Source organism: Diceros bicornis, chromosome 18 (genome assembly GCF_020826845.1).
Source record: "Diceros bicornis minor isolate mBicDic1 chromosome 18, mDicBic1.mat.cur, whole genome shotgun sequence".
In the NCBI taxonomy this organism is placed as follows: Eukaryota; Metazoa; Chordata; class Mammalia; order Perissodactyla; family Rhinocerotidae; genus Diceros; species Diceros bicornis.
Window position 1 is genome coordinate 12,922,573 of NC_080757.1, and position 26,787 is coordinate 12,949,359.

Sequence of the window (26,787 nt, forward strand, 5' to 3'; positions counted from 1 at the left end):
GTCCCAGGATCCACACCTTTATGTGGTCCCTTCCCCTTGAATCTGGGCTGCACCTGTGACCAGCTCATAACCAATAGAACACAGTGGAACGGACACTGGGACTCCCACGGCTGGGTCATAAGAAGCCTGAAGCTTCCACCTGGGTCTCTAAGACACAGAGGAAGCCGGCTACCATCAGGACAGCCAGCCGCCATGCACCAAGTCTGACTAGTCTGAGACTCCATGCTGGGAGGAAGCCCAGGCTGGTCACATGGAGCAGGCACATGGAGAGAGAGAAAGAGAGACCCCAGCGGAGGAACAAGATACATGAGTTCAGAAGCCATCTTGAACATCCAGCCCAGGGGAGCCTTCAGATGACCCCCAGCCCAGACCACCATTTGACTGTAATTGCAGGAGGGACCCCATGTGAAAAGGTCCCAGCAGAGCCCAGTCCATGCAGAGAACATGAGACAGAGGAATAAAGTATCATTTTCAGCTGCTAAGATTGGAGCCATTTGTTACACAGCCATAGATAATCAGAACACACTGATTTTATCCTGATTGGGATCAGAATGCTCAGACGCTGTTGGAATAAATGGAGGAAGGAAGGCAGGGAGGGACAGAGGAAGGGACTAAAGTCGAGAAAGCAGCAGGAGTTTCTCAAGGACCCTCAGTAAATTACTACTGGAGGTGCAGCCAGGACCTCCCGGCTCCTGCCCTGGAGACCAGTGGAATTCCTGGAGGAAACCAGAAAAAACACACCCATCTCCCCCAGAGCTGCTTTCCCGGGGGGACATGTCCCTTGCAGGGAGGTAGCACTCACCGGACAACGTCCACTGCCCCCGGCCGGACCTTGGGGTCACTTCCCATGATGGACACGCTGGCCGCGAAGGACCCATCGATGCTGAACACCACGCACTCCATGCCCCGGGGAAGCACCGTGAGGTAGCTCGTCGCGCAGGTCTGGTCGCCCCTGAAAGGTCCCCGCCTGTGGTCAGCCCTGCGCTCAGGAACAGGCGTCAGCCTGAGGCCTGAGGTCAGCCAGCGGCTGGGGCAGAGCTCAGTCAGGGCCAGGGTCAGAGAGAATCTCGATGGCATCTCCTGATGCCATGCCTGGTGACCTCGTCCGTCTTCCTTTCTCCACGCAGACAGGGATGGGACCCAAAAGAGAGCACCCGAAGACCCCGTCTTCTGGACAGGCCTGGCTGGAAGGGCCACAGAAATGTGACACTGCCATGAGAATGTCCCCTGAGTCTTACCTGACGACCATCTTCACGGGGTAGACGCCGACCCCCAGGCGCCGGGGCCGCGGCACGCTGTAGGTGATTCGGCCACTACTGTTGGTGATCTCCGTGTCCAGGTGCACCCAGCGGCCCGAGGACGGCTCTGCCATCACCAGGATGTCCACCTGCAGGCAGTGAGGGGGCCAGGGGACTCGCTGAAGGCCGGGGGGCTGCAGGCGTGGCTCAGGGGCCGGGCCGGGGAGCTCTCTGCCAAGACTGCAGGGACTGGGGCCCTGCGTGATGCTGTTCCCTGGCTCCTACCATCCTCTCTCTCCCCCTCTCTCTCCACTGCAGCCACGCTGGCTTCTCATTACTCCTCAGACACACCAAGCTCATCCCTCTCTCCTTGCTTGCCTTCCCTGACCTGCCCGGCAGGACAAGTGTCTCCCTGCTCCGTGCTCCCACCACGCACAGCTCTGCCCACACTGAGCCCTCGGCCCACGTGCCATGTGGTACCATGAGGCACCTGGTGTGTGAGGGCCCAGCCGAGGAGGGGATGGCCCAGCCTGCATACCTTCTCTCCGGTGAGAGCCACCATGTCGAGGGGCCCGTACATGAACCGCCCCACCAGGACCTGGGGGCCGTCCTCGGCAGCAATCACGTCGTTGGCCCGGTGGTTAGCAGTGACATTCTGGAATGACAGAAACCAGCTCAACCTTGTAAGGGGGGCTTGACCTTGCTTTTCATTATATTGTCCTTAGGATTAGCTGCGGGGTGTGGACCTGCTGAATCGTGCCTTCCTATTAACTTCTGGTAGAGTTTCCGAGATGTGTTCCCTGGGAACCCACGAGGAAAACAGACCCTTTGACCCTCACGCTGTCTCGAGGCAGCACTGGGGTTCCTGCAGACAAGCATTCTCTGCTCTCGATTCTGCCCCACGGCCCTGGGGTAACAGCCAGTCCACACAGCCTGTCCCCCTCCTAGTGTTCCAGGCTGGAAACTACCGGGTCACCTTCAGTCTGTCCTTCCCCATCACAGCCCATGTCCAACGGCCATTTACCACCCGTCTTTTCTGAGGTGGAGATTTCCAACGTACAAGAGTAGAGAGAATGGGGTAACGATTCCCGTGTGCCTGGCCCCAGCTCCATGGCTTAGTCAGCACCAGAATGGTTTCCTTTTGCCCTTGCAGAACACCCCACCCCACGCCACCCCACCCCGGATTATTTTGGAGCAATCCTGGACATTGCATCATTTTGTCTGTACCTTCCCAACATCCCCATCCTTCTTCACTCTGGTTTCAATTCATTCCGCAGCTCAAAGGCCTGCGCTGGCCCCAACCGCCCACTGCCCCCAGCCTGGCTTCAAGACCCAAACCATGTAACCGGGTGCCCCTTCCTGTACACACTCTGCTCTCCCCACACCTGCATTACCTCTCGTTTGGACTCTGCTAATAGCTTCTCAATGGAGCTCCTATTCAAAAACAGACCCCACGGCAGATCCATCGTCTTTATAAAGCACTGATCTGTTAACACCCGGTGCCTTCTGGATGAAGCCTGAATCCTGAGCTCAGGGTCAAGCCTTGCCTGGGCAACCTTTTCAGTCTGTCTCCTGCTGTTCCCCTTCTAAACCCCTCTGGTTCTTGCAGGCCAGGCTCTGCAGGGCCTCCAGGCCTGTGCTCACACTGGTCCCCCTACTCTCCATGGAATCTCTAACCCTCTGCCCCCACATTCCAGCCCATCCACTCTGACCTGACAACTTTGTCCCCTCCGACTCCCCAAAGATGGTCTCTACCTCCTCTCAGTCCCCACAGTATTTAGTTCAATTCAACAAATATTTGCAGGCACCTCATCTGCACTGGTCCCTGAGCTGGGCTCTGGGGACGCAGAGAGGGACCAGTCATGGATCCTGACCCAGAGACAGTCAAGTGCGGGACACAGGCCCCCTACAAGAACCCTGGAGAGGGAAGAGTTGATTCATGGAAATAAACACATGGAAAGATGCTCCACGTCACTAGTCATCAGGGAAATGCAAATCTAAACCACAGTGAGACACCATATCACACCCACTAGGAGGACTGAAATCAAAGAGACAGATTACAAGAGTTGGTGAGGATGTGGAGAAATTGGAACCTCATACACTGCTGCTGGGAATGTAAAATGGTGCAGCTGCCTTAGAAAAGTTTAGCAGTTCCCCAAATAATTAAACTAGAGTCACCATTTGATCCAGCAATTCCACTCCTAGGTATACACCCAAGAGAAATGAAAACACAGGTCCACACAAAATTTATGCACCAATATTTACAGCAGCATTATTCATAATAGACAAAAGGTGGAAACAACCCAAATATCCAACAACTGAAGAATGGATAAACAAAATGTAGTATGTCCATACAATGGAATATTATTTAGCCATAAAAAGGAATGAAGTACTGACATGTGCTACAACATGGATAAACCTTGAAAACATTACACTAAGTGAATGAAGCCAGGCACAAAAGACAACATAGTGTATGATTCCATTTTATGAAATGTCCAGAATAGGCAAATCTACTTAGACAGAAAGTAGATTACTGACTGCTTAGGGCTGGGGGTATGGGGGTAATGGAATGATAGTTAAAGGGTAAGGAACATCTTTTTGAGGTGATGAAAATGTTTTAAAATTGACTGTGGTGATGGTTGCACACATCTGTGAATACGCTAAAATCCACGGAATTATATACTTTAAGTGGGTGAATTGTATAAAATGTGGTTATATCTCAATAAATATGTTTACAAAGAAGGAGTTGATTCATGGAGCACTGATCACCTTCTACCTTTCAGGACTGTTCTTGGGATCCTTGTCTGATGTTCCCACCAGACTGGAAGTGCCCACCATAGCCGTGGCTCTGTCTGTAGATCCCTATGCTCCACTCCCCAGCCACAAGGCCTGGGACACAATGGGCACTGAGGATTGTTGGCTGAGTAAATGAATGAATGTATGCATACTGAACTCCTATTCATACTTCAATACCTTACAAAATTGACTCTTCTTCAGGGAAGCGCTGCATGGCCTGCCCTGACAATTCTTCTCTCCATCTTCTTCCTAATCTGTGCCTCCCTCTGTCATGGCAAATACCACACCAGATGAATCAGACTGTGAGCCCCGTGGTTGTGGGTGGGACTCTTTCTGATTCACATCCACATCTACAGAGGCCTGGCGTGTAGCAATTGCTCCATAACTGGCATCTCCTCACCATCCCCAGTGCCCTGGACGGCCCACCCTTGGTGCTCCTGTGAAGCCAGGCCACGGGGAACCAGCTCCCCCATCTCACACTCCCCAGCCCCTAGCCTGCCCCACTGCAGTGCCGTGGGCCTCGTCTAAGCATGAATCCCCGCCTGTGTGAGCACGAATCTCTGAGGCCTAAATGAAGGCCTTACCTGCCGGGTGGACACCCAAGCCCCCAGGGGCAGCCCCACCTCCCTGAGGCCACAGTCCCAACCCGTATGCAACTCGAGCCTGCACATACCCGCAACTTGACCTGGGTCCTCTTACGAAGCCACTTCTCACGGGGGTTAGCGGGGCTCAGCGCTGCAGGATCCAAGCCAGTGCTCTCCTTGACGTTCACGCTCTCGTAGCGCATCACCTGGTAACAGCAGGGCAGGATCAGGCCGTCCTGACCCCTCTCCCTCCTGCCCAGGGCATCAGGGCCCGCCAGCTTGTGGCCAGCGGGGCCCTCCTCAAGCCTCCCCACCTCCCAGCCTGGAACCCTCAGGAGGCTGGAGGCCCCAGGACCCATCTCCCTGCCCGCCTGTCCTGACGGCGGAGCCAGACCACTGTCTCCCAAATGCTCTGCCCTCCGAGCCCAAGCTGACGTCCGGGGAGGGGAGAGGGGCTGGAGGCTGGATCAGCTGCCGGGGGCCAATGGTTTAACCAATCGTGCCTAAGTAATGAAGCCTCCACAAAACCCAAAAGGACAGGATTCAGAGAGCTTCCGGGTTGGGGAGCACGTGGAGATCTGGGGAGAGTGGTGCCCTTGGGGAGGGCAGGGAAGCTCAGGTCCTTTCCCCACACCTTCCCTGTGCACCTCTTCCATCCGGCTGTGCCTGAGTTATATCCTTTGCAACAGTAAACTGTTTCTCTGAGTTCTGTGAGCCACTCTAGCAAGTTAATCAAACCCAGGGAGGGGGTCGTGGGAACCTCCAGTCTACAGCTAGTTGGTCAGAAGCCCAGGTGACAACCTGGACGTGCGATTAGCATCTGAATTGGGGGGGGTGCAGAGGGTCTGAGCCCTTAACCTGTGGAACCTGACGCCGTCTCCAGGTAGACAGTGTCAGAACTGAGTTGAACTGTAGGACACCCAGCTGGTGCCAGAGAACTGCATGGTATGGGGAAAACCCACACGCTGGAGCTGGTTTCAGGGTCAGAGTGTCGCACCCGACGCTGGCTTTGAACGCCATCCAAGCTCTGATGACCCCACATTTCTCTCTAAGCCTGACGTTTTCCCCCAGCTCTGGACTCTCTGCTCACCTGCCTTCCCAATGTCCAACAGGCACCTCACACTCCCCAGGCCCAGACCCAAGACTCAGTGTCCCCGAGCCCAGCCCGGCCCAGCCCTGCTCCTCCCCGCCCTACGGCATGGCACCGCCAGAGCTACTCAAGTGGAAAACAGGACCCGCTGGATTCTCCCCTTTCCCTCACCCCCAGACATCAGCAGGGCCTGTCACCACAACAAGTCCAGCTGCCCTTCAGCACCTCCTCCACCAGGATCCTAGCCCAAGCTGCCGTCTAGAAGGTGGGCTCCTCTACTTGCCTCATAATGGGCCTCATGCTTCTAAAAATACAAGTCAGTTAATCTCTCCTTTGCTCAAAACCCTGCAGTGGCTCCTCATCAGACCCAGCATAAAATCAAACTCCCGACCTTGGCCATCGAGGCTGCACGTGATCTGACCCCCACCCACCTCCCACCCTCCTTCCCCCAGATGCTCCCTCAGTCACTGCCTCTCTGCTCCCCCATCTAGGTGACAGATGAGGACACTGAGACCCACAGGGGAGCAGGCATTTATTACTCCAGTCTTCAAGCTGACACATGGGTACATTCTCCCATGTAATTTCTATTTAACTTTCTAGAAAGTACCATATCATTAGCCAGAAGCCAGTGTTCTTTATAAAACCCATCATCTGACCGTGCCACCCCCGACTTGGCTAAGTGCTCCAATGCCTTCCCAATGGCCCACAAAGCAAGGCTCTTCTCCAGACATAAACGGATGGGACCCCCCAAAGGTGCCCTGGGGGCAGGGCCCAGGAAGGGGCAGCAGTACCTGTCTCAGGATGAAGGCCACCACGTCCGTGGACTCCCAGTAGCTGGCATGGAAGAGGTGGGGCAGTGCCACCGTGGGGAAGGCTGTAAGGACATCCGGGCAGTACAGGGCGTAGTCGATGCGCTTGGCGCCCCACCACTTGGCCGTGACTGCAGGTCCGAGAGGGAGGTGAGGAAAGAGTGGCCTGCCTGGGGCGTTGACCCAAGGGGCGGCGCAGGACCCCACTGCACAGACCCAGTGGTGGATGGGCCATTCAGGGCACGAGTTTGGGGCCGGAGTGCCCAGCTTGAAGTGAGCTCTGGGGGACGTGCGGCTCCTCCTCCCACCTTCTCACAACCCACAGCCCCTTCGCCCCGCACCCCTCCTCTAAGACGCGTGCTGAAAACTGGCCTCGGGAGTGAGACCCGTGGAGACGCCCACTGTCTCACCCAGGGCCACTGGTCAGCAGGGATTCCCAGTGGGAAAACTGAATGCTGGGACTAGGGCTCGGGCTGAGGTCAGAGCTCAGTCTAGGCCTCGAGAGGTCATGGCTCGGCCCATGGTCAGAGGTCAGGGCCTTGTCCAGGGTCAGAGGTCAAAGTTCTCTCTGAGGTCAGAGTTCAGTCTAGATTTTCTTTACCCCTTCTCCCCCGCCCTCTGCAGCCCTGGCGGTGGACCAGCGGCCACCCAGAGCAAGGTCCCTCTCCCTCTCATCCAGGCAGGGCCCCCGAAGACCCTCACTCACTGCGGGAGGCGCCCACGGGTGCCAGGCTGTCCGAGGACTCTGAGCTCTCGCTGTGGGAGCTGCCCTGGCTCATCCTCCGTCCCAGGCGCTGGGACCTCGGGGCCTGAGGGGGCGAGGCAGGGGCGTCGAGAAGCGGTGGGCTGCCCTGGGAGCTGCCCTCCAGGAAGAGGGAGCTGTGGGTGTGCAGGGCATCGGCTGGAGGGGAATTTCGCAGTCAGGGCCGAGTAGTATGACTCAAGCAGAGCCCACACACCGTGCCAGCCCGCGCTGGGCGGGAGGCTGGGCGCTCAGAGAGGAGCCAGCCTGGCCCTGCTCCCTCACCTGCCAACGGGCAACCTGCACCTGTCACTCCTCCAGGGCCTGGCCAGACTCCGTCGTAGTGCATCCTTGGGTTTCTCCTCCTCTAAGTTATGAGTTATGCCAGGACGAGCTGGGGTCCCAACCATCACCCCCACCCCCTGCTGCCAAGGGTGCCTCTGGGGGATTGCCCCCAAAAGCACAGCTGAGGTCTGTGACGGGGTGACCCGCAACCACGTGCTCTTGTATCAAACTCCTCTCCTGGGCCACAAAGGGTTGTGGTGGAGCCTGGGAGAGACTGGGGACTCCCTGGGAGCTAGAGCGCCCTCTGGGGGCAGGGGGAGGCCCTGACCAAAGAGGGACACATTTCAGGATGGCAGAGGTTTCAGAGCCTCTTCCATCTCTGGGAGCTCCTGACAAAGGAGGACTGTGGAAATTAAGTTTCCATTGAAGTGGGTGAGGCTGGTTTTTAACCCTGAATGAGCCACATGCACAGCGCTCCCCCCACAATCTGGCCCAAACCCCGGAACAGGCTCTGGCTAAACCTCCTCTGACCTGATCTCCAAACCCCTGACTGTACGTCACGGGTCTCCCCTTGACCACGCCCCAGTCCATGCCCTGCTCACCCTACGTGAGCCCTGGAGTCCACTGGCTTTTCCCCAAACCCACCTGCCTTTGCTGCTGCTGTTCCCTCCACCTAGAAGATCCCCCAAACTCCCATGCTCCCGCTGTTTTCCACCTGCTCAAATGCCTTGGCCAAAGGCCCCCTCTTCCGTGAAGCCCACCAGGATGACACACTCCCTGCCCTGCACCTCCAGAGTCCAGGCTGGGCACTGGGGAACAGCACTCAGCAGGGATCCCTGGACTTGGAATCAGGTCTGACAGCTCAAGCATCATGCTGGCCCCGGTCACAGGAGCTTAGCCGGGGCGAGCTTGTTGGGGGCAGAGCCTGAGTCTCTGAGCCCCAGGATGGCTCCTACAGAGCAAGTGCTCACACAGGTGGGCCACTCGGAAGGCAGGTGAGTCAGCTGTTTTCCTGTTCTCCTCTCCCCCAAGAGCACACAGACCCTGCTCTGCTGAGTCTAGTCACTCCCTCAGCTGCCAGCTTGGAGGGAATGGACTGGAGAGGGTGGTCCTCGAGTGCCGCCTGGCTGAGGCCCAACCTCCAGCCCAGCACACTCTCTCCCACCCCCGAGAGCCTACCGAGGAGGAGGGACTGTCCATCGCCCAGTGGGAACCTCTGGTAGCGGGGCACGCTGACAGGCGGCACCAGGTGGAACCTGGGCTCCAGCAGTGGCTCGAGCCGTGAGGCAGAGGGGTCTGCACAGTGGAAGAAGCTGTAGACCTGGCTGCAGGCAGGACGCACCTGGAAACCTGGGGGGTGGGAGGATACACAGAGGAGGCCCCTTGCTAGAACCGTTGGCCTAGACGGCTCCCCTGAGTGCAGTTTTGCATAGCCTACTCCTCTGCTCAAGAAGCTGCTATGGCTCCCTATTACCCACAGGCTCAAAGCCATTATGTTCAGTTTGGCACTCAAGGCCTTGCCAACCTGTCCCACTCGGGAGCAGTGCTGTAGGCACCCAGCACTGCAGCCATGGTGGACAGCTGCAGCTCCTCGACCAGGCTGCTGCTCTCCTGTCCCTGTCCCTTTGCTCAAGCTGTCTCCTCCTCCTGGCAGGCCCTCCCTCCACTATTTCCACAGGTCAAACTCCTTTAAATTCTTCCAGCTTTTGCTTAGTTGCTACTAGATCTATGAAGCCGACCCAGGCCCTTCAGTCAGGAGCAGCAGCCCCTTCCTCTGGCCCCACTCAATTCCTGGGCCTGGGGATCATCGGAGTTGGTGGTTTACTAGAGCTGGCAGTACACTTCTCTCCCTGACCAGCAGGTGTCTCCACTGAGGCCTCAGTGTGCCTCCCTGTCCGTCCAGGTCAGGGGACTGGCCGGTCCAGCACCCACGGAGCCCTAGTGTTCCTTAGTGACATTAAGGGCAGCCGTGGAGTTCTGCCTCCTCTCCCCACTTCAAGCAGAGACCCTCCCTTCTTAACTGCTCCGTAGCAATTTGTTGGTGAGCTTTGATGCAGAAGTTTGAGAAGCCTTGACCTGTTGATCCCGAGGTGCCTCGAGCCTCTCGTGTTCTCGCATCATTGCTAACCCACCCGCTGGTGCAAATGGCCTCGGTGTGTATCTTAGAGGAATGGGAGGAGGCACTCAAGGCTGCGGGTACCGCGTGAGCAAAGGCATGGAGGTGGGCTCAGGTCTATGCAGGGGTCAGTAAGCCGACCTGGCTGCAGGGGGTCTGCCTGGGCACTGGGGAAGGAGAGGGTGGGGTGAAATAGGGTAAATATTTATGGTTTCTCTTCCCATAGGGTCTGACAACAGGACAATAGGACCACAAATCAGCCCGGGGCATGTGACAGGGACAGTGAAATCCCCCCGGGGCTGCCTCTCCTCTGCCCCATCTGGGGGACTACCCCACTCTCCCTCCCCTCCCCTCCTTCTGACGCCTCTCCTCTCTCTCCATCTACCCCGACTCCCCGACCCTTCCTGCCCCTGTCCCCCACCCTCACTCTCCCCAAGTTGAGGCCCTGACACAGTGACCGAGTGACACAAAGCTATCTCAGGCCTAGCCTGCCACACACCCACCGTCCAGCCCAGGCAGCACCGTCCTCCGCATGGCCAGGACCAGGCCCAGGGGCGAGCCGAAGAGGAAGAAGTCAGACACATCGAAATCCAAGCGGCCCAAGCTGACCTCGGGGAGCTGGGGCCCCCCGGCTGCAGGGGGCTCAGCCTCATCCTTCAGCACGCTCGAGTGGATGCTGCCGGAGGGAAGAAGACACGGGAGCACAGGTTAGGGAGGACCGAGGGTGTGGGAGCTCACTCAGCAGGGCAGCACCATTTCTGGGGCAGGGCTCAGAACCCGCAACCACTTGCCAGACACCATCAGCACAAGTTGGCGACCATCTCAGCATTGGCCACCAAGGCTTGGCTCAGGCAGGGGTCGGCCAACTTTTTCTGTAAAGGGCCAGATGGCAAATACTTTAGACTTTGGGGACCATATGGTCTCTATCACGTCTACTTAACGCTGCCATTGTAGCATGCAGGCAGCCATAGACGATACTTGAACAAATACACGTGGCCGTGATCCAGTAAAACTTTACTTATTGAAATGGGCTGAGGACACCTAAGCATCCTACGTGGTGGCGGGCCTGCCCCCTCGTGCTGGCTCTGTGATGGGCGCACTGTGAAATCCTGCACCATCTAGCAGAGAAGCCCAGCTTGGCTAATACACAGCCCAGCTGGACGATGTTGCTCCTGCCAGGATTAGGGCTTTCATTGTAACTCATGTTCCAGACAACCCGCAGACACAGATGCAAACAGCTTGGTCTTCCCTCCCCTCCAGCCTGCAGACGAAGCAGAGCTTAAAAAGGAAAACACGAGACACACAGAATTCCAACTATTCCCATCCCAGGCTTTCATTGCCCCAAAGAGTCCGAGTGGATGATGTGTAGCCACAGACTCAGAGTGGGCAGGAAAGCTGGGCACCTCCCTGACCTTCCAGCTGGCATTTAGGTGTAGCTCAGAGTTTAAGACGATCCAGTGGGATCACATGACCTATGAATCAATTAACTGAATGCAAATTCAACAAAAATACTCAAGTTGGAGGAGAAGTGGAATTTTGGAAACAATGACTGAATTGTGTGGGCAAGTCCCCCACTCTCTGTGAGTGAGGGTCCGGAAAGTTGAATCTGAATCCACACACTTCCTTCTGCCCCTCGACGTTTGAGCATCTCACCACGAGGATCCCGACTCTGTGTGTAATACATACTTCATGTACAGCATAGTCCCCAACCACACACCAACTACTTAATCGCCAAAGAAACAGCCATCTGTCCCTCCACCAGCAGGAAAAGCTGGCTGTGTTGGATCAGCTACCAAAAGCCTCCAACTCCTTGTCACTTTCCAAACGTGGGGCTCTCTTACGGGATTTTTCAAGGACAAACCAGAAATGTGGAGATTTCACGTTGTAACCCAGACTTGAAATGTAGAGGTTTTTCTAAAGAATAATCTGTCAGAGGGGCTTTAAATAGTCAGAGATTTAAATATGCAGAGCCTTTGACCTAAGAAGTCCTCCTCCAGGAGTCCATCCGGACGAAATAACCCTAATACATACACAAATGTTTATGCACAGAAATATTCCCTGGAGCGCAAAGAACTGGAAAAAGCCAAAGTGTCCAGTTACTGGGATTAAGATGCTGTCCATTCACTGAATAAATATTATTAAAAATATTTACCAAGGATTTTTAATTATAGGGAGAAAAGCTCACAATATAAAAGTCTTTTTTAAAAGTAAAACTATATGCACAGCATGTCAAAAAGTATAATAAAAGGAAATACTCCAACGTGCTAGCCGTGGTTCCCTCTGGGTGGTAAGATGATCTGTTTTGCAAATGTTGTAACGACCTCAGGATACTCATCACTGGGTAAGAAGGAAGGGAGGAATGAATTGAGGAAAAAGGGAAGAGGAAAAGAGGCACTCCTTCCAATTTGGGTCTAGGTCCAATACCCATTTGTATCCTGAATAAATGTGCAGCTAATTCACTTAGCCAGTGTCGAATAACATGGCTCTTCTAGAAAGTTAAAGGGTGAACCTTCCGTGGAGGGACCTGCCTGGGCTACGAATAAAAGTGTGTTGTGTACTGGGGATTGGGAGGCCAGAATGCCGGCCCCAGCTCGCCAGTAACTGGCTGTGTGATCCCAGGAAAGTTCCTGACCTCCTCAGCCTCTGCTGCCCCATCTGCGAAATAATAAGAACACACACCAGGAGCAGCTCACACAACACAGCCACATCTGTTCTTTCACTAGTGCAGGAGGCTGGGCAGCGTTCACCCTTTTGCAGAAGACAAAGCTGAGGCTCGGAGAGGTGACACGCATTGTCCCGTCTCTCTGCATGTCAGGGTGGAGCAGGGACAGAGCGCAGGGTCCCGGGTCTTGGTGCAGGGCCCACCGGGAGTGGCCTTGGACTCAGCATCTCAGTGCTTGTCTCTGGGCCCCATGGAAGGGCCCGGGGCATACAAGTGGTCCCAGGCCTCGCAGCTGACTCTGAGCCGAGGTCCTCCCTCCCCTGGACGCTGTGCAGGAAGGAAGGTGGGGCACAGGGCGCGGTTACCTTGACAGGAAGGCATGATGCTGAGTGATGGCCTCACAGTCATAGGTGGAGGAGTCGCTCTGTTTCCGTGGCAACGGCCTCGTGGGCTCCTCATCCTCCAGCACGCTGGAGACGTCAATGCTGCTCTTGCTGAGACGCTTGCTCCCGGCCAGGCTGCGCTCCTCCTCCGCCACAAGCAGGCTGTCCTTGGGGCCAGGGAGAGGACAGGGGGGCGCTGCGGTCCCCAGAGAGTCTGGGCCCCGCCCCTCCCAGGAAAAGGAGCCCCTTTCTCCTAGATGTGAGAGGAAATACCTCTTCCAAAAGGAGTGTGGAAGCCACGACACGGGAATGGTGGGGTTTTGGGCACAGGGCTGTCTCCTGTATCCACAAGGCGATCCAGGGGGACTCTGGACAGCTGCCCTGGGACCCAACCCTAAATTAGCCCTCTCTGGGCCTCAACTTCCTCCCCTGTGATAACAGTCTCTTGCTAGTCTTGTAGGATGTGATAAATACTTTGTAACCTGGATATTACTGTTACAGGTGTTTAGGGCTAAGACTACCTCCCCCAGAGAGGCCCCTGCTCCCCTGGGACTGGGGGCAGCTCCCAAGGGCAGACACCCCCCCCATCCCCACCACCTGGCCCGCACCTGGGTGCTGCTGATGCTCCCCTTCCGGCTGCTGCTGCCAGGGCTGTCACCCGCGGGCCCCGCACTGTAACAGATGGCATCGAAGGCCAGGAGGCCCCCCACACAGTCCCCGATGAGACACACCTGGAGAAGGCACAGCTGGGACTACAGGCCTGCCCGCCGCTGACTCCTCACCCCCAGACCCAGCCAGAGTGCAGGTCACCTGTCCACGGGGGGATGAGGAACCTGTCGCAGGGAGGCACTGAGAGAGCCCCAACAGGGGGAGGGGTACTCATTTTGGGGCCAGGGTCAGCCCGAGGACAGGAATCAGGCTAGGTCAGGGGTCAAACGGGGCCAGGGTCAGCCTGAGGACAGGAATCAGGCTAGGTCAGGGGTCAAACTGGGCCAGGGTCAGCCTGAGGACAGGAATCAGGCTAGGTCAGGGGTCAAACTGGGCCAGGGTCAGCCCGAGGACAGGAATCAGGCTAGGTCAGGGGTCAAACGGGGCCAGGGTCAGCCTGAGGACAGGAATCAGGCTAGGCTGGGGTCAAATCGGGCCAGGGATGAGCATGGGCTCAGAATCGGAACTCAGATGTTGGCCTCAGTTTTCCTATCTGTAAAACGAGGACAAACCCAAATATCTCAAAATCCTCCTTGGATCTCAGAAGCTACAGCTCCTGATCAGCCTGGTCTAGATCCTTCCGGCAGACCCCAGGCTCTCTCAGGGCAGGGCCGGGGATGGGGAGGCGAGGGCGGGCCATCCTACCTGCCCACTGAAGCCGATCCCATCTGGGGACTTGAGGAACTCTGCGTAGACCTGGTTGGCTCGCTCGACGACGGTGGCAACCGCATCCTGGTACTGCGGGGAGGAGATGGCCAACAGGGGCAGGGCGGCCAGAGGGACGTGGTCCTGGCTGCTGCTGAGACAGCCCTCATCGTGGCTGTAGGGGTTCAGGCTGCAGACAGGGGGGCAAGGTAAGCCCAGCCGGGATCAGGCCGAGGGTGGGTTTGGAGCTGCAGGCCAGGCAGAAGACAGCATATCCTGGCCAGGAACTGGGCCTCTGCTCCGGGGCTCTTCAGAAGGACCCAGGCAGGAGCCAGACAAGACAAAGCCCAGGCAGTAGGGGGCTGGAGGGGAGCCAAGCCTGTGCTGACCCCCACGTGTCCATCTCCATGCCAGCCTGTGCTGTGGGCCCTGGAGTCTCCCGTGACAGCAGAGCTCTTTCACCCTCTTCTGCATGGCCCCAAAAGACACCCCAGTTGTGAAGGAAGCTACTGGTGTGGGTCAGGGTGGGGACATATCATGGCAGACTTCCTGGAGTAGGTGGGGTTTGAAGTAGGCCTCAAGGAAGGCTTTAGGGAAGCTAGAAAGAAGGAAAGAGGATCTGCAAGACAGGGGGATCACATGTCACCCACAACTTGGAGGTGGGCATGCAGCTGCACGCACAATATTGTGTCCTTCTTTCTGGGGAGAGGATCCAGACCCTTCGTCGGCTTTGTGGAAAGGGCTGTGACCCCAGAAAGGACAAGGGAGCCTGCCCTACAGCACCTCCTCTGCCAGTGGATCGTCCAGCCCCTGCATGGCCACCCTCACTTCCCTGCCTCCCCACTAGCAAGTCCCTCCCTCTCTGGGTGGCTTAGACCTATCTGGGACCAGCTCCTGGCTGCCTGCCCCCAACCCCACCCCCACCCCCACCCCTCCCGCCTCCGTCCCCTGGGACCCAGCTGGCCAGGAGGGACCACAGAGGGAGGGAATGCCCACCCCCTACCCAGAGCCTGCCCTTCCCCCATGCTCTAAGCTCAGGCTGACCGAGGGCCCAATACGGATCCCACTGGGGACCTGACAGGAATGGGGCAGGTGACAGGGCTAAGGGCACCCTGGGCAGGTGGCAGAGACCTCGTGGTATGCAAGGCCGGCCTAACAGCCATTCCTCATCTCCAGAGAACACAAATTAGAGGAAACAGGCCTGGACTGCAGCCGGAGAGATCCTAATTAGCCGGGAAAGAGCTCCATCCCGGCAGTGATTAGGGTGATGGATGGCCCTGGCAAGGCGCTGCCTGGGGGTGGGGGCTACGCTCCCTCCCACGGTCCCCTGGTCCCCTTGAGGGGCTGGCCATCCGTCTTCCTGGAGATCCTCCTGGCCTGGGCTGGGTGACCCAGCTCTGAAGGTCAGATCCTGGGGGCGAGGGGGTGGGGGTCCTGAGATTGATTACGAAGGAGCACAGTTAACTCCCGAAGCTGGAGTGTGAAGGGAACGGAGCTTCCCAAACCTCACTGCAGAGCAGAAGCCCGGAGCAGTCGGTGAAGATGCAGGTTCCAGGGCTCCTCCCTGCCCCCCTCAGACGCCCCAGGGGTGGGGCTGAAGTCTCGCGGTTTAACAAGAACCACACGGGGATTTGGCCATCAGCCAGGTTGGGGAACTACTGACTTAATCTTCCTTCCAGCTCTGACTGAGATCTGCCCTGTGCCTGTCCCGGGAACACAGACAAATCAGGGCGAGTCTCCGCTCCCCGTCCAGAAGGCAGAGGGAACTTGCCTTTCTCTCCCGGAAGGGAAGCATAAGGCCCCTGCACACCCTCCCCAAGCTCTCTCCCAACCGCTGGAAGCTGGGGCAGGGGCCTCCTGCCCCTCCGCACAGCTGAGCCCCTCCTCAGAGCCACACCTGACCAGCCACACGGCTCCCCATCCTTCTCCAGGCTGGGGACGCCCTGTCCATCCTCCCCAAGTGGGCAGGGGCTCTTCTCTACGGAAGCCCCAAGCTTCTGGCAGTGTCGACGTGAACAGGGGAGAGGGGCAGGCTAGAGGGGCCGCCGGCCTCCCTTTCACCCCTAAGTATGGAAAGTTCCAGCTTCCTGGCTCCCAGTCCCAGCAATCTGCCACATGCCCATTTCATCTGTGAGCAGCCAGGGCTCCCACCTTCGGCTAGCTCAAGCGGGCAGCACCTGGGGGCACCGGAGCCCTCGGGTCCTGGAGCAGTGGGCTGGATCTCCCAGAGGCCCCCAGGTCCTGCAGGGGCCCCTGGGGTCCCGGTTTGTCACCCACAGGGACGAGGGCGGGTTGGGATGAAGAACCAAGGCCCGGTGAGCACGCTGCCTCATCCCTGCCGACCGGGTTCTCTGCTGGAGTCGGGACATCTCCCTCCCCAGCCCATGTCCACCAACCAACGGAGGGAGTGCCTTCTCCCCTCCGGGGTGATGATGTGAGTCACCAGGACTCCCCTTGCTGTGCTAGGGGCTTCCCATACACCAGCACACAGAATCCTCACAAAAATGCCCGGAGGTAGTTATTACGATGATTATCCCCATTTTACAGATGAGGAAACTGAGACAGGGAGAGGTTAAACAACTTCCCCGGGTCACACAGCTGGGATTCAAACCCAGGCTGACCAGAGAGCCCACACACTTAACCATGTTATGCTACTCTCAAAGCACACTCAAAAGTCACCTCCTCAGGGAAGTCTCCCCGGCACTGTCTCTGGGTGTCCACTGTGCAGCGTCGCGCCTCCACCCCAGCACACACCCCTGCTGGGCTCTAATCGTGTGGCTCGGGAGTGAGGCTGCCTGGGTTTGACTCCTGGCTCCCCTCGCTGGGTCACCCTGGGGGCCATTGCTTAACCTCTCAACGCCTCAGCTTCTTTATCTGGGCCTCTGAGACCAGAGCTCGTGGAGCACAGGAGGGGAGCTGCCGTGGGGGCCCAGCAGAGGACTTGGTGCACCAGTGATGCTCGTGGTCTGTCAGGATCTGACATCCCAGAGAGGCCTTGGCAGCTACCCCCTGCCCACCAGGTACCCACATGGGAGGGGCCGCCCCTCCACTCAGTCCCCTCCCACCCCAGCCAGTCCAGACAAGCAGAAAGGGACTCACTTGGAGACGAGTGAGAAAGCCTCCGAGCAGATGGCAGGACAGGGGACGAACTTGATGAGGATGTGGCCCAGGGCCGCGGGGAAGTGGGCGCGTGTGACCTTCTCCAGCACAGAGCTGAAGGTGTGGATGTCGGCCGCCTTGCAGGAGGGGTCCCCTGAGCCCGTGTCCAGGATGTTCCCCCCGTGCAGCACGAGCAGAAGGACGTGCGTCTTGCAGGAGCGCTGCGGGCAGCCTTCCTGAGAGGGACGGCAGTGGGGATCAGAGACACGCAGCAGGAAGCCGGCACAGGGGTGCACACAGAGGATCACACACACAGGGCACTGTGGCTGGAGAAGCAGGCACTGTGCCCAGCCCATCTCAGCTCCAAGTCGGGGAGCTCTCTAGCCCCCATGTGAAGGGACCTCCTGTGCATTCAGAGTGAGGGGCACAGCTGCCAGGAGGGCAAGCCCCTCGAAGTCAGGGCAGGAAGGGTGCCAAGAGGCCTCTCTTGTTCATAGGGGAGCCAGAAGCCCAGAGAAGGACAGGGACTTGCCTAGGGTCACCCAGCAAGTCAAATGAAGAGCGAGGTGAAAACCAGGCAGCCTGTCTACCAGCCTAGGGCTCTTCCTGAAATCCTGACCCCAGAGGCGGACCCAGACACCCCCAGAAACCCAGCCCACCTCATTGTCTTCGTGGATCTCGATGCTTCCCTGGGCTGGGAACTTCTGTCTTCTCAAGGAAACCCGGTACAGTTCTCCTGTGGCGGGAAGAGGAAACTCAGCGTCTCCAGGCCTCCCTCATGGCAAGTGGATGTTCCCTGGGGCCAAGCTGGCACGAGGCCCGGGCTTATGGCAAGCTGGAACCATAGCATCCGGAACTAGGGAGTCACTCCGTCCAGCCCCCTGCCTCTGAAATCAACACACCCTGAAACCTTCTCCTCCTAAGGAAAGGACGACCAGCGGGGTGAGGCCACGGCGGATGCTATCCCCAAGGCCAGGAGGGGTGTCCCAGAAAGGAACTACCCTGCTTTTTTCCACCAACAACAGCGACAGTGTGGGTGTCATCTGGTGACCTCCACTTCCAGTTACGGGCGGAAATTTGGGCCAAGCATCCGTCTGAAAACAGCTAGAGCTATCAGAGTGATAGCCAGGCTCTGAATTATGGGACCTGGTCCAAGGGTGGGGGACCCTCAGAGAGGTAAGGCAGCATTTGGGACCACACTCGTCATCACCCACAGCTCTGGGGTGACGCCAGCCACTGCCAGGATGCTCGCCTTGCTTCTCTCAGCTGCCACCTCCTCCTCCAGGAGGCGCTTCTTGGCACCTAGCCCCGCCCGAGCTCTCGTTCCTCTTAACACAGGGATCGGTAAACCACCGCCATGGACCAGATCTGGCCTGCCGCCAGTTTTTGTAAGTAAAGTTTTATTGGGACACAGCCGGGTTCTTTCATTTCCGTATTGTCTGTAGCGACTCTGGTGCCACAGTGGCAGAGCTGAGCGTCAGAGTCTTCACAGCCCGCAAAGCCTGAAATATTTACTATCTCGCCCTTTACAGAAAAGTATGCCGACCCCGAGCTAACACCTACGTTCCTGAACATCACTGCATTGGACTCTCGGGTGGAGAGAGGGCCCCCTCACCGTCCACCCGATGAGGACTGCCACCCTGAGAAATCTTCCCTTCCATCAAGCTGACCTCGTCTCCTCTCCTTTCTCCCCCAGGAGAAGGATGCTATTTTCTCTGTGTGGCTGAAGCTCACCGCTAGACTGTGAACCACTTGTTTGCCTTCAATGACGGGGAACTCATTTATCTCCTAAAGCAGCCGGTTCTAGACAAGGATGGCAATTGCCTTCTTCACGCTCCACCCCCACCTCTGCCACGAGCCTGCCGCACCCCGCTAGGAGTCACACCTGGGGAGGATCCTTCCCAGGGGCCTTTTGGGCAACCCTGCAGTAGGCGTGGGTGGGCACCCTGGCCAAGGTGCGTCTGAGTCAACATCCTTTCAGCCACTACTAGCCCCAGGGGAGGGTGCGTCTGCAAAGAATTCCAAACTAGAAGCTTTTCTTAGCAGGGAAGTGCATTTCCAAACTATCCTGTGCTCACAGACACCACCCTGGTCTAAGGGTAACTACTTTATGAGCTTGGAGCAGCTGCCCACATAGACAGGAAATCGTTTCCTAGATGATGGAGGAGTTTGGCTTGGAGGAGAGGGAGGAAAAACTTGTTCTGAGGCCTGGCTCTGCCCAGCACTTAGTAACGCTCCTTCCAGTGGCTCAGACTCTGCTGCCTCATTTCTAACAGTCTGTAGACCCCGCCTAGAAGAGACCTGGGCCCTGCCCTCAGGACAGGAGAGTAATAAAAGACAACAGAAGATGGCTCAGTTTTACCGAGCACTCATATCCCAGGACGATGTGCTGTACATGTCTCATCCCATCTAGTCCCCACGATTACCCTCTGAGCATTGGTCCTCTTGTTATTAGCCCCATTTTACAGATGAGCAAACTGAGGCTCAGAAAACCTAGGTGGCTTGCCCCAGGCTGTACAACTAATAAGACTGAGTGAGCTGGCACATGAACCCAACAGAAGATGATGCTCGACAAGGTCGAGCATCCCGACCTCCACAGCTTCCCGGGGAAGTGGACGTGACACTCCCCATTCTGCAGGAGAAGAAACAGAAGCACAAATTGATAATGGGCACCTTGAACTGAAGTCCAGGTCTGCCCCCATGAATCCTTTTCCCACCACACGTGAAACAGTTTGCTAGCAGGAAAGAGAGCGCCCGGGAGGGAAGCAGAGTGTGGCTTCCCCAGCATGAAGCAGCCACACTTCATGGTGTGGGCGGCTCTGGGGCAGTCAGACCAGGAAGAACCAGGAGTGGGGCAAGGATGAGGTCACAGGCATGGAGCCTAGAAGACCCCTCACCTCTGGGGCTGGGAGGGAGGGATCTGGCTGAAAACATGGACTTTGGAGTTAGAATGCCTGAGTTCAAATGTTAGCTCTTACCAGCTGTGTGATCATGCCTCAGTTTCCTCATCTGGAATATGGGGATAATAATAGTAGCTACTTCGTAGAGTGGTGATGAGGATGAATGAGTTTATATACACAAAGTGCTTAGAACAGGGCCTGGAACACGGTAAGTGCTATATAAGCGTTAGTTGTTGTTGCTGTTATTACTAGGATGCATGGGGGCAGGGGCACAGAGCTAGGGCCACACCTGACAAGATGGGCCCGCAGGCTGATGGGGACACAGCTGCCTCCACACTCTCCTGCCCCTCCCCCAAACCCCTCCCTGAGCCCTGGCAGGCTCCTGGCCTCGGCGGGCTGGGTGCCCGCGTGCAGTGTGATTACAGGATTAAATACTGTGATTGCCACAAATTATACAAATTACCATAGCGAGACTATAAATAAGTCACTGGGAAGACAGGAGGGTCCTGCCGTTTCCCAGGCACCATGCCCTCTGTTAGGAGGGGGCTGCATCCTTCGCCCTCACTGATGACACAGACCAGGAGCACCTTCATCCTTGATCTGCCTGCGGTCAGCTCCCTTGGGGCCCGCATGATGTTCTGGGCATCGAATCCGTGGACCAGTACCGCATCCTGGCTGCAAATGACGCTGAGGCAGTTCTTGGCTTGGGAGATGGGAGACTGAGAGGGTTGTCCTCACATCCCTCACTCTCTCCCTAGCCAAGGGAAAGAGTCTGGCCTCCCATGCTCTTTGGGGATGGAGCCTTGCTTCCCTGCAATGCACAAAACCCAGAAATGCTTTGCTCTGGGAGAGGGGAAAGGGGAGATCTGCCTGCCAGATCTAGATTCTGGCCCCTTGAGCGAGACAGAGTTACCCCACTGGAAGGTACGTCTCCAGTCTTCACAGAGACTTCACAGCAGACAAGCAGAAAGGCAGCCTGGAGGCACCCCCTGCCTGTACCTTGCCAACAAGGGGTCTGCTCTTCCAAGAACCAGACATTCCCACCACAATAACTGAGGCCACTGGCTCTGACTCAACCACAAGACAGCTCTTTCACTCTTCCACGCCTTTGCTCATGCTGAGCCCGCCACCTGGTAAGCCCTTCCTCCCTTTGCAGACTGACAAATTCCTACCTGTCCTTCAAAACCCTGCTCTACTGTCACCGCCTCTGGAAAGCCTTCTCAGATCTACTTAGGCAGAGATGATGCCGAGCTGGGCCTGGCTCACTGCTGTGAGGTTACTTGTCTATTTCCCTATCAGACTGGGGACCCCTTGAGAGCAGGATTTATCAGCTGTCAGGGCCTAGCATGACATTTTTGTGAAAACTTATTGCAGATGAAGATCCCAGGGTACACATGGTCTGTGAGACGTGTCTATGCTGTTAACCCCCTGGGAGAAATCGGGCTCAGGGAAGCATCATCCAAGGGGTAGCGCATTTCTTAAAAGTCCCCAGGGGAGCTGGTAAGAGGAGCCTCTGGGAGTTCTAGAACAGCCTGGCCTGGGCTTTATGGCTCCGCCTCCAGAGGCTACCCCACAGCCTCTGGTGACAAGAGCTGCTGGCATGGGGTCCTGGGTGGTGGGGAGCCACATGCCAGGAGCCCAGGACCTCATTATCAGGCTGCCTATTTCTTCCCACTTCCTATTCATTTCTGTCTGCATGGCCCTATTCAGGCAGGGTCCCTACGGTGCCCAGATTTGCGGTGGGGAGAGCCCATAGCTGTTTTTGTGACAACGTTTGGTGACAAGCTTGAGGCAGGCCAGCTACGCCAGCGCCTGCTCCCAGCACCCCTGCCAGCCCTGCCCCTGGAACCAAGGGCCCCCCGCTCACCACAGCTCCTCCTGCTGGCTGAAGAATGGAGGCTATTTTTACTTAATCACAACCTTGGAAAGGCACGAATCGTGATCATCCCTTCTAATTACCGATGTGCCACACTGCTCTTGAGACAAAAGCCAAGGTCACCACCCTCACACTCGTCACCCTAAGCAAAGCGTCACCCGGCTTAGCTGAAGAATCCGACTTCACCTCTCCACCTCTCTTGCCACCAGCTGCTGGGACCCACAAGGGGTGGATGCTGGGGGTGTCCCCTGGCTAAAGCTGACCACTCAATTTCCCCCTCCATCCTGCCAGCCCCTGAAGTCACCCTCACCTCCGTTAGTCAACCCTGGGGTCAACTGAGCAGAGCGGGGCCCAGCTTGAGACCGTGGGGCATGTCCTGAGAAGCACCTACCAAAGTCTCCAATCTAATTCCCCATGGGCACGTGGAAGCATACGCACGGCCATAAACACACAAATATTTTGGATGAACCCAATGGCTGTGCTATCTTGCTCTGATGTGGGATACAGGAGACATACCTGGGAAAATCTGGGAAGATCTAGAGCTTCACTCAGCAGCCATCATGGGCTCAGACCCCCAGGTAAACCCACACGGAGAGGGACACACACAGGAGGAAACAGGCCATGGAAAGAGTCCTGGGGTGGGAAATGAACGCCCTAGTCGGAGGGTGACCTTGGACGCCCTCTCCACACCACCGCAAAATCAGGGGGTCGGCCTACGTTCCCTCTTAAGACCAAGGCGGTTGGAGAGTCTCTGAATCCAAGCATGAGGAGACGGTGCCCTGTGTGGGTCCCAGCCTCCGAGCCCAGCAGAATTGGTCCCCACGCCCCTGACGGGAGCTGCGGGCATGGTTGGTGAGTTGCTCTGAGGGACTGCGGACGAAGGAAGAGGAACCCAGCAGCAAATGTCACCTGGATTTTCAAAGTGGTTGATTCCAGCTGGGGAGCTTGCTGTCTACTCCCAGGCAAGGCCTCGTGCAAATTAATAAACCAGCGTTTTGGGAGCCCTCAGGAAAGGAAGCAACGGTGCCTACAGCTCTAATAGATTCGCTTGGAACGTGTCTTGCCAACCTAACTCCTCGTTTGTTGAGTAGGGTCACTGGCCTGGGAACTTGTGGGAACCCCAAGGACTTGGGGCATCTGGGAAGGAGGGAGTCACCGGCAGAATGACAAGCCAGGTAGGGCACCCGCAGCTCTCACAGCAGCAGCTCAGGAAGTTGGGTTAATGAGTTGGGGCCAGTGCGAGAAGCCTCCATGGCATCCCAGCATCCCGCGAGGCCCTGCCCACAGCAGGATATGGATGGGACAGCATCAAGCAGGGGAAAGAAGGGGCCCCTGTCTGATGGTTTTAAAACTTTTTGAAAACAGTGAAATCTTTTATCCAGTGTGGTTTCCCTTAGGAGCCCCCTCTGCAAAACAGCTGAAAGCGGCCCCGCTCTGGCTGAAGCAAGTTGGGGGGCCCAGAGCCCCACTTCCTTACTCCACCCCACCCCTGCCCCTAGGCAGCCCCTGAGGGCTCCACAGAGCACAATTAAAAAGCCATCACCTGTTCCCCAGCCAGACCCCAGGCCACCCCTCCACAGCGCCCCTGCCCCCACTTTGTGAAAAACAACAGTCTAGGTGGAGGGGTGGTGGGGGGGTTGGGGGCCGTGTATGGGAAGCAAACACACCATAATGTTCACAAGTGGTTTTCTCTGGCTGGTGAGACAATGGGTGATGTTTTTTTTCACTTTCTACTTTTCTCTATTTTCCAATTTTTCTCTAGTGAACCCATAAATAGTTTAAAACTATGAATACACCTATTGACTAGACAATGCAAGCACGTGTCATGCTTATGATAAGAACATTTTAAACAAGCCACCACCCCCCACTTTACTAAATGCAGAGACACGTTGTCCTGCCCTCTGGGAGCCGACAGGCTAACGAGGGAATGTGAAAAGGAAAAGAGACGCTTGCAGAAGGAAAGAATAGATGTGAAGCACGATGAGTGAATTAAGATCCTGCGTTCAGGTTAAAAAAACCAATCTGACGTTACTTGCCAATTCCTACTCTATTGGTTGTTGCCCAAACTGTGTCAGGGCTGAAAACATCAAGACAATCAGATACAGCACGTGCCTGCAAGGATCACGCAAGACCCAAGGGTCACATGATCAATGCCAGGTCACATGACAAAGATCAGGCCTAGATATTATTACCAAAGGCAGCAAATCGCCTGAGCCAGGGTAAAGGGACTGCCAACCCTACCTCTCTGCCTCTAAGGCTGCGTGCACCAGAGGCTTCAGTCCAGAGGAAGGAGGGACGTCCCTGCCCTGCCCCTGCAGCCCAGGGCCACTTTGAGAGCACGTCTAGAGCCCAGTAACCCAGCAGGAAAGCTGTGGAAGAGGGCCCAGCCTGGAGAAGAGCAGACTCTAAGGAACACAGTGGCTGCCTGCAAATCCCTGCTGAGCCGTGTTTGGGTCATGGGAGCAGAGGGCAGAGCCGGGATGAACGAGGGTGGGGCGGTTTCTGGAGAGTTCCAAGTTTCAGCACAACTTCAGAAACGTTTACAACAGTTCACAAATGACCGTGCTGGCCTGGAGGCAGCGAGTTTTTCATGAGTTTATAAAAGCAAGTTATGTAAGTGGCCCCTTAGCAGGGACGCTGGGCAGGAATTTCCACCCAGGGTTGGGGGACCTAGATGCTGAGGTCCCTCCTGTGACTCCTTAACCCTTTCAGTGTCAGAATCCAATAATGTCAGCCTAGATTCATTTGGCTAATAAGGCCAAAGCCCTGGTGGGTCAATTAGCTTCCCACGGAGACACTAGCCCAGACTAAGGCCTGACACTTGCTAGGGTCTGGGCCCCAGATCCTGACTCTTGAAAACATGCTGTTGGCCACCCAAGTGAGCATGGGGATAGCTCCAAGAAGCAGCTCCTCTTGGCAGAACCCAGCTCAGATCGGGAGTGCTGCCATCTTGAATCAGGCCCAGTGAAGGTTCCAGATCCTCCTGCTGCCACACAGTGATGCTGGAAGGGCTGGCATCCCCTATCCTGGCAAGTCTCCTGTAATACATGCAGCCCCCCTAAGATGTGTCTTGAGTTTCCAGTCCTCATCCAGTGTCTTAGGAATCTTCACATGCATCCTGGGAGGTCGGGTGCTCTCCCCATTTTACAGATGAGAAAATGGAGACTTGGAGAGGTTAAGTGATTTATCTCAGGACGTCAGTGAAGGGGTGGGGATTTGAACCCAGGTCACCAGGCCAGCGCTCTTTCATCTTCCTGAAGCATGGCCCCACAAAGGAGGAGAGTAAGAAAGGGGAGTTCTCCACTATTTCAAATGCCTCACTCCACAGCCTGCCCCACAGAGTGATCCCTGGCAGGGAGGGGGAAAGGAAGGAGAGGCTGTTATCAGGAGCAGGAAGCTGCTCGGGCCTTGGGGCCCTATCCCCTAAGGAACCCCTGTCAAGCAACCCCTTGCCCTGCTTGGAAGTCAGCGCACAAAGAAACAGCACGCTCCGACCTGCACACCCCCAAAGGTAATCCCTTCAAAATGAATGTGGGCTCTAGAAAAGGGGCGGGTCCGGCTCTTAAACATAGGAAGAGGTGTTCAATCTCGGAACCCTAAATTAGAGGACTGCTCGCTGAAATTACTCTAAAACGCCTTTTTTTCACCTCTCAGATTAACAATTATCAACACCAGGCCGCCCAGGGTGTGGGAAAACAGCCCTCCTCGTTCACTGCTGGGGAAAGTGAAAACCAGTACAACCTCAAAATACAAAACACCCTTGACCCAGCTGTTGCAAGTCCATGTGCAAAATGACCTGTGTACAATGCTAACCATCGCTGCACTATTTATAATATAGACAAAAGACAGGAAGCAACCTATGTGTCCACCAGTTGGGGACTGGTTAAATAAATTACTTCACAGTGAAATATGACACTGCATTGCAAAGAGTGCTGCGTCTCTAAATGTATTGAGATAGTAAAATAACCCCGATCTATTCTAATCTTAGAAAAGCAAGATGCAGAGTGGAAAGCACTGTAGGCTCCCATCTGTGGGGGATAGATATAAAAACATATATAAATGAATATTCATGGAGATGTTCTTGTATGCAGACAATGTCTCTGGAATGGTCTATAAGAAACCAGTCATAACCATTGCTTCTGGGGAGAGGGACAGGGTGAGCTGGAGGACAGGAGAGGGAGGCACACTCGTCAGCTTTTCTTCCTTTGGAATTTTATACCAGGTCCATGTGCTACCTACTCAAAAGACAGATTAAAATAAGGATTTTTCAAAGCGCCTGTTGCAGGGTGATTTTTTTCTGAGACACTAATTTATATTTTCTCCCTGCTCTGGCGTCTTTGCCTCTGGGGAGGTTTGCGGCAGAGCTTCCTGGCTTTTGTTTCCAAAAGCCCTTTTGTTACTAGTCAAAAAGGATTTGAGGAGACAGAGATTTCCTCAGGCTGAAAAGAGATCCCACCTGCTACCCAGGCTGTGGGGAGAAGAGAGACCGATGCGGGGTGCCCTCCCAATTCAAGGCACCCTCGCAACTCCAGAAGGATGGAGGACAGCTTCAGAGGGCCCGGCCGCCCTGTACCCCAGGGAGTCTGGACCTAGGCCAGGAGCGGCAGGCCAGGGCAAAAAGGAGCACCAGGCTAGGGCCGGAGCCCCCCGGTGCTCACGAGTGTTGGACGGAGTGCTCCCTGCACATGTGTGCATGCACACGCATGCACGCACACTCACACAAACAACATCCACCCACCAGGGTGTTGGGGAAGACATCTGGAGGCTTTGGGACAACAGCAGGAGAATGAGGAAGAGGGAAGCCCCCGGAACCACAGAGGGGAGCCTCTCACCAGCACAGTTGGGCGGGTATGC

The 26,787-nt window shown here is 56.3% G+C and overlaps 1 protein-coding gene across 1 annotated transcript in view; it reads right to left on the reverse strand.

The window, feature by feature from the left end:
- The window catches only part of PITPNM3 (PITPNM family member 3), a 94,033-nt gene that overhangs the window by 12,237 nt on the left and 55,009 nt on the right, over positions 1-26,787 (reverse strand). Inside the window, exons 5-17 of the mRNA XM_058560007.1 lie at positions 17,817-17,893; positions 17,158-17,393; positions 14,059-14,248; positions 13,314-13,436; positions 12,688-12,872; positions 10,164-10,336; positions 8,724-8,894; positions 7,224-7,418; positions 6,500-6,648; positions 4,708-4,824; positions 1,777-1,893; positions 1,239-1,387; positions 803-952 (exon numbers count right to left, since the gene is read on the reverse strand). Coding sequence (XP_058415990.1) covers positions 803-952; positions 1,239-1,387; positions 1,777-1,893; positions 4,708-4,824; positions 6,500-6,648; positions 7,224-7,418; positions 8,724-8,894; positions 10,164-10,336; positions 12,688-12,872; positions 13,314-13,436; positions 14,059-14,248; positions 17,158-17,393; positions 17,817-17,893 — 2,032 coding nt within the window. The remainder of the gene's footprint in view (positions 1-802; positions 953-1,238; positions 1,388-1,776; positions 1,894-4,707; positions 4,825-6,499; positions 6,649-7,223; positions 7,419-8,723; positions 8,895-10,163; positions 10,337-12,687; positions 12,873-13,313; positions 13,437-14,058; positions 14,249-17,157; positions 17,394-17,816; positions 17,894-26,787) is intronic.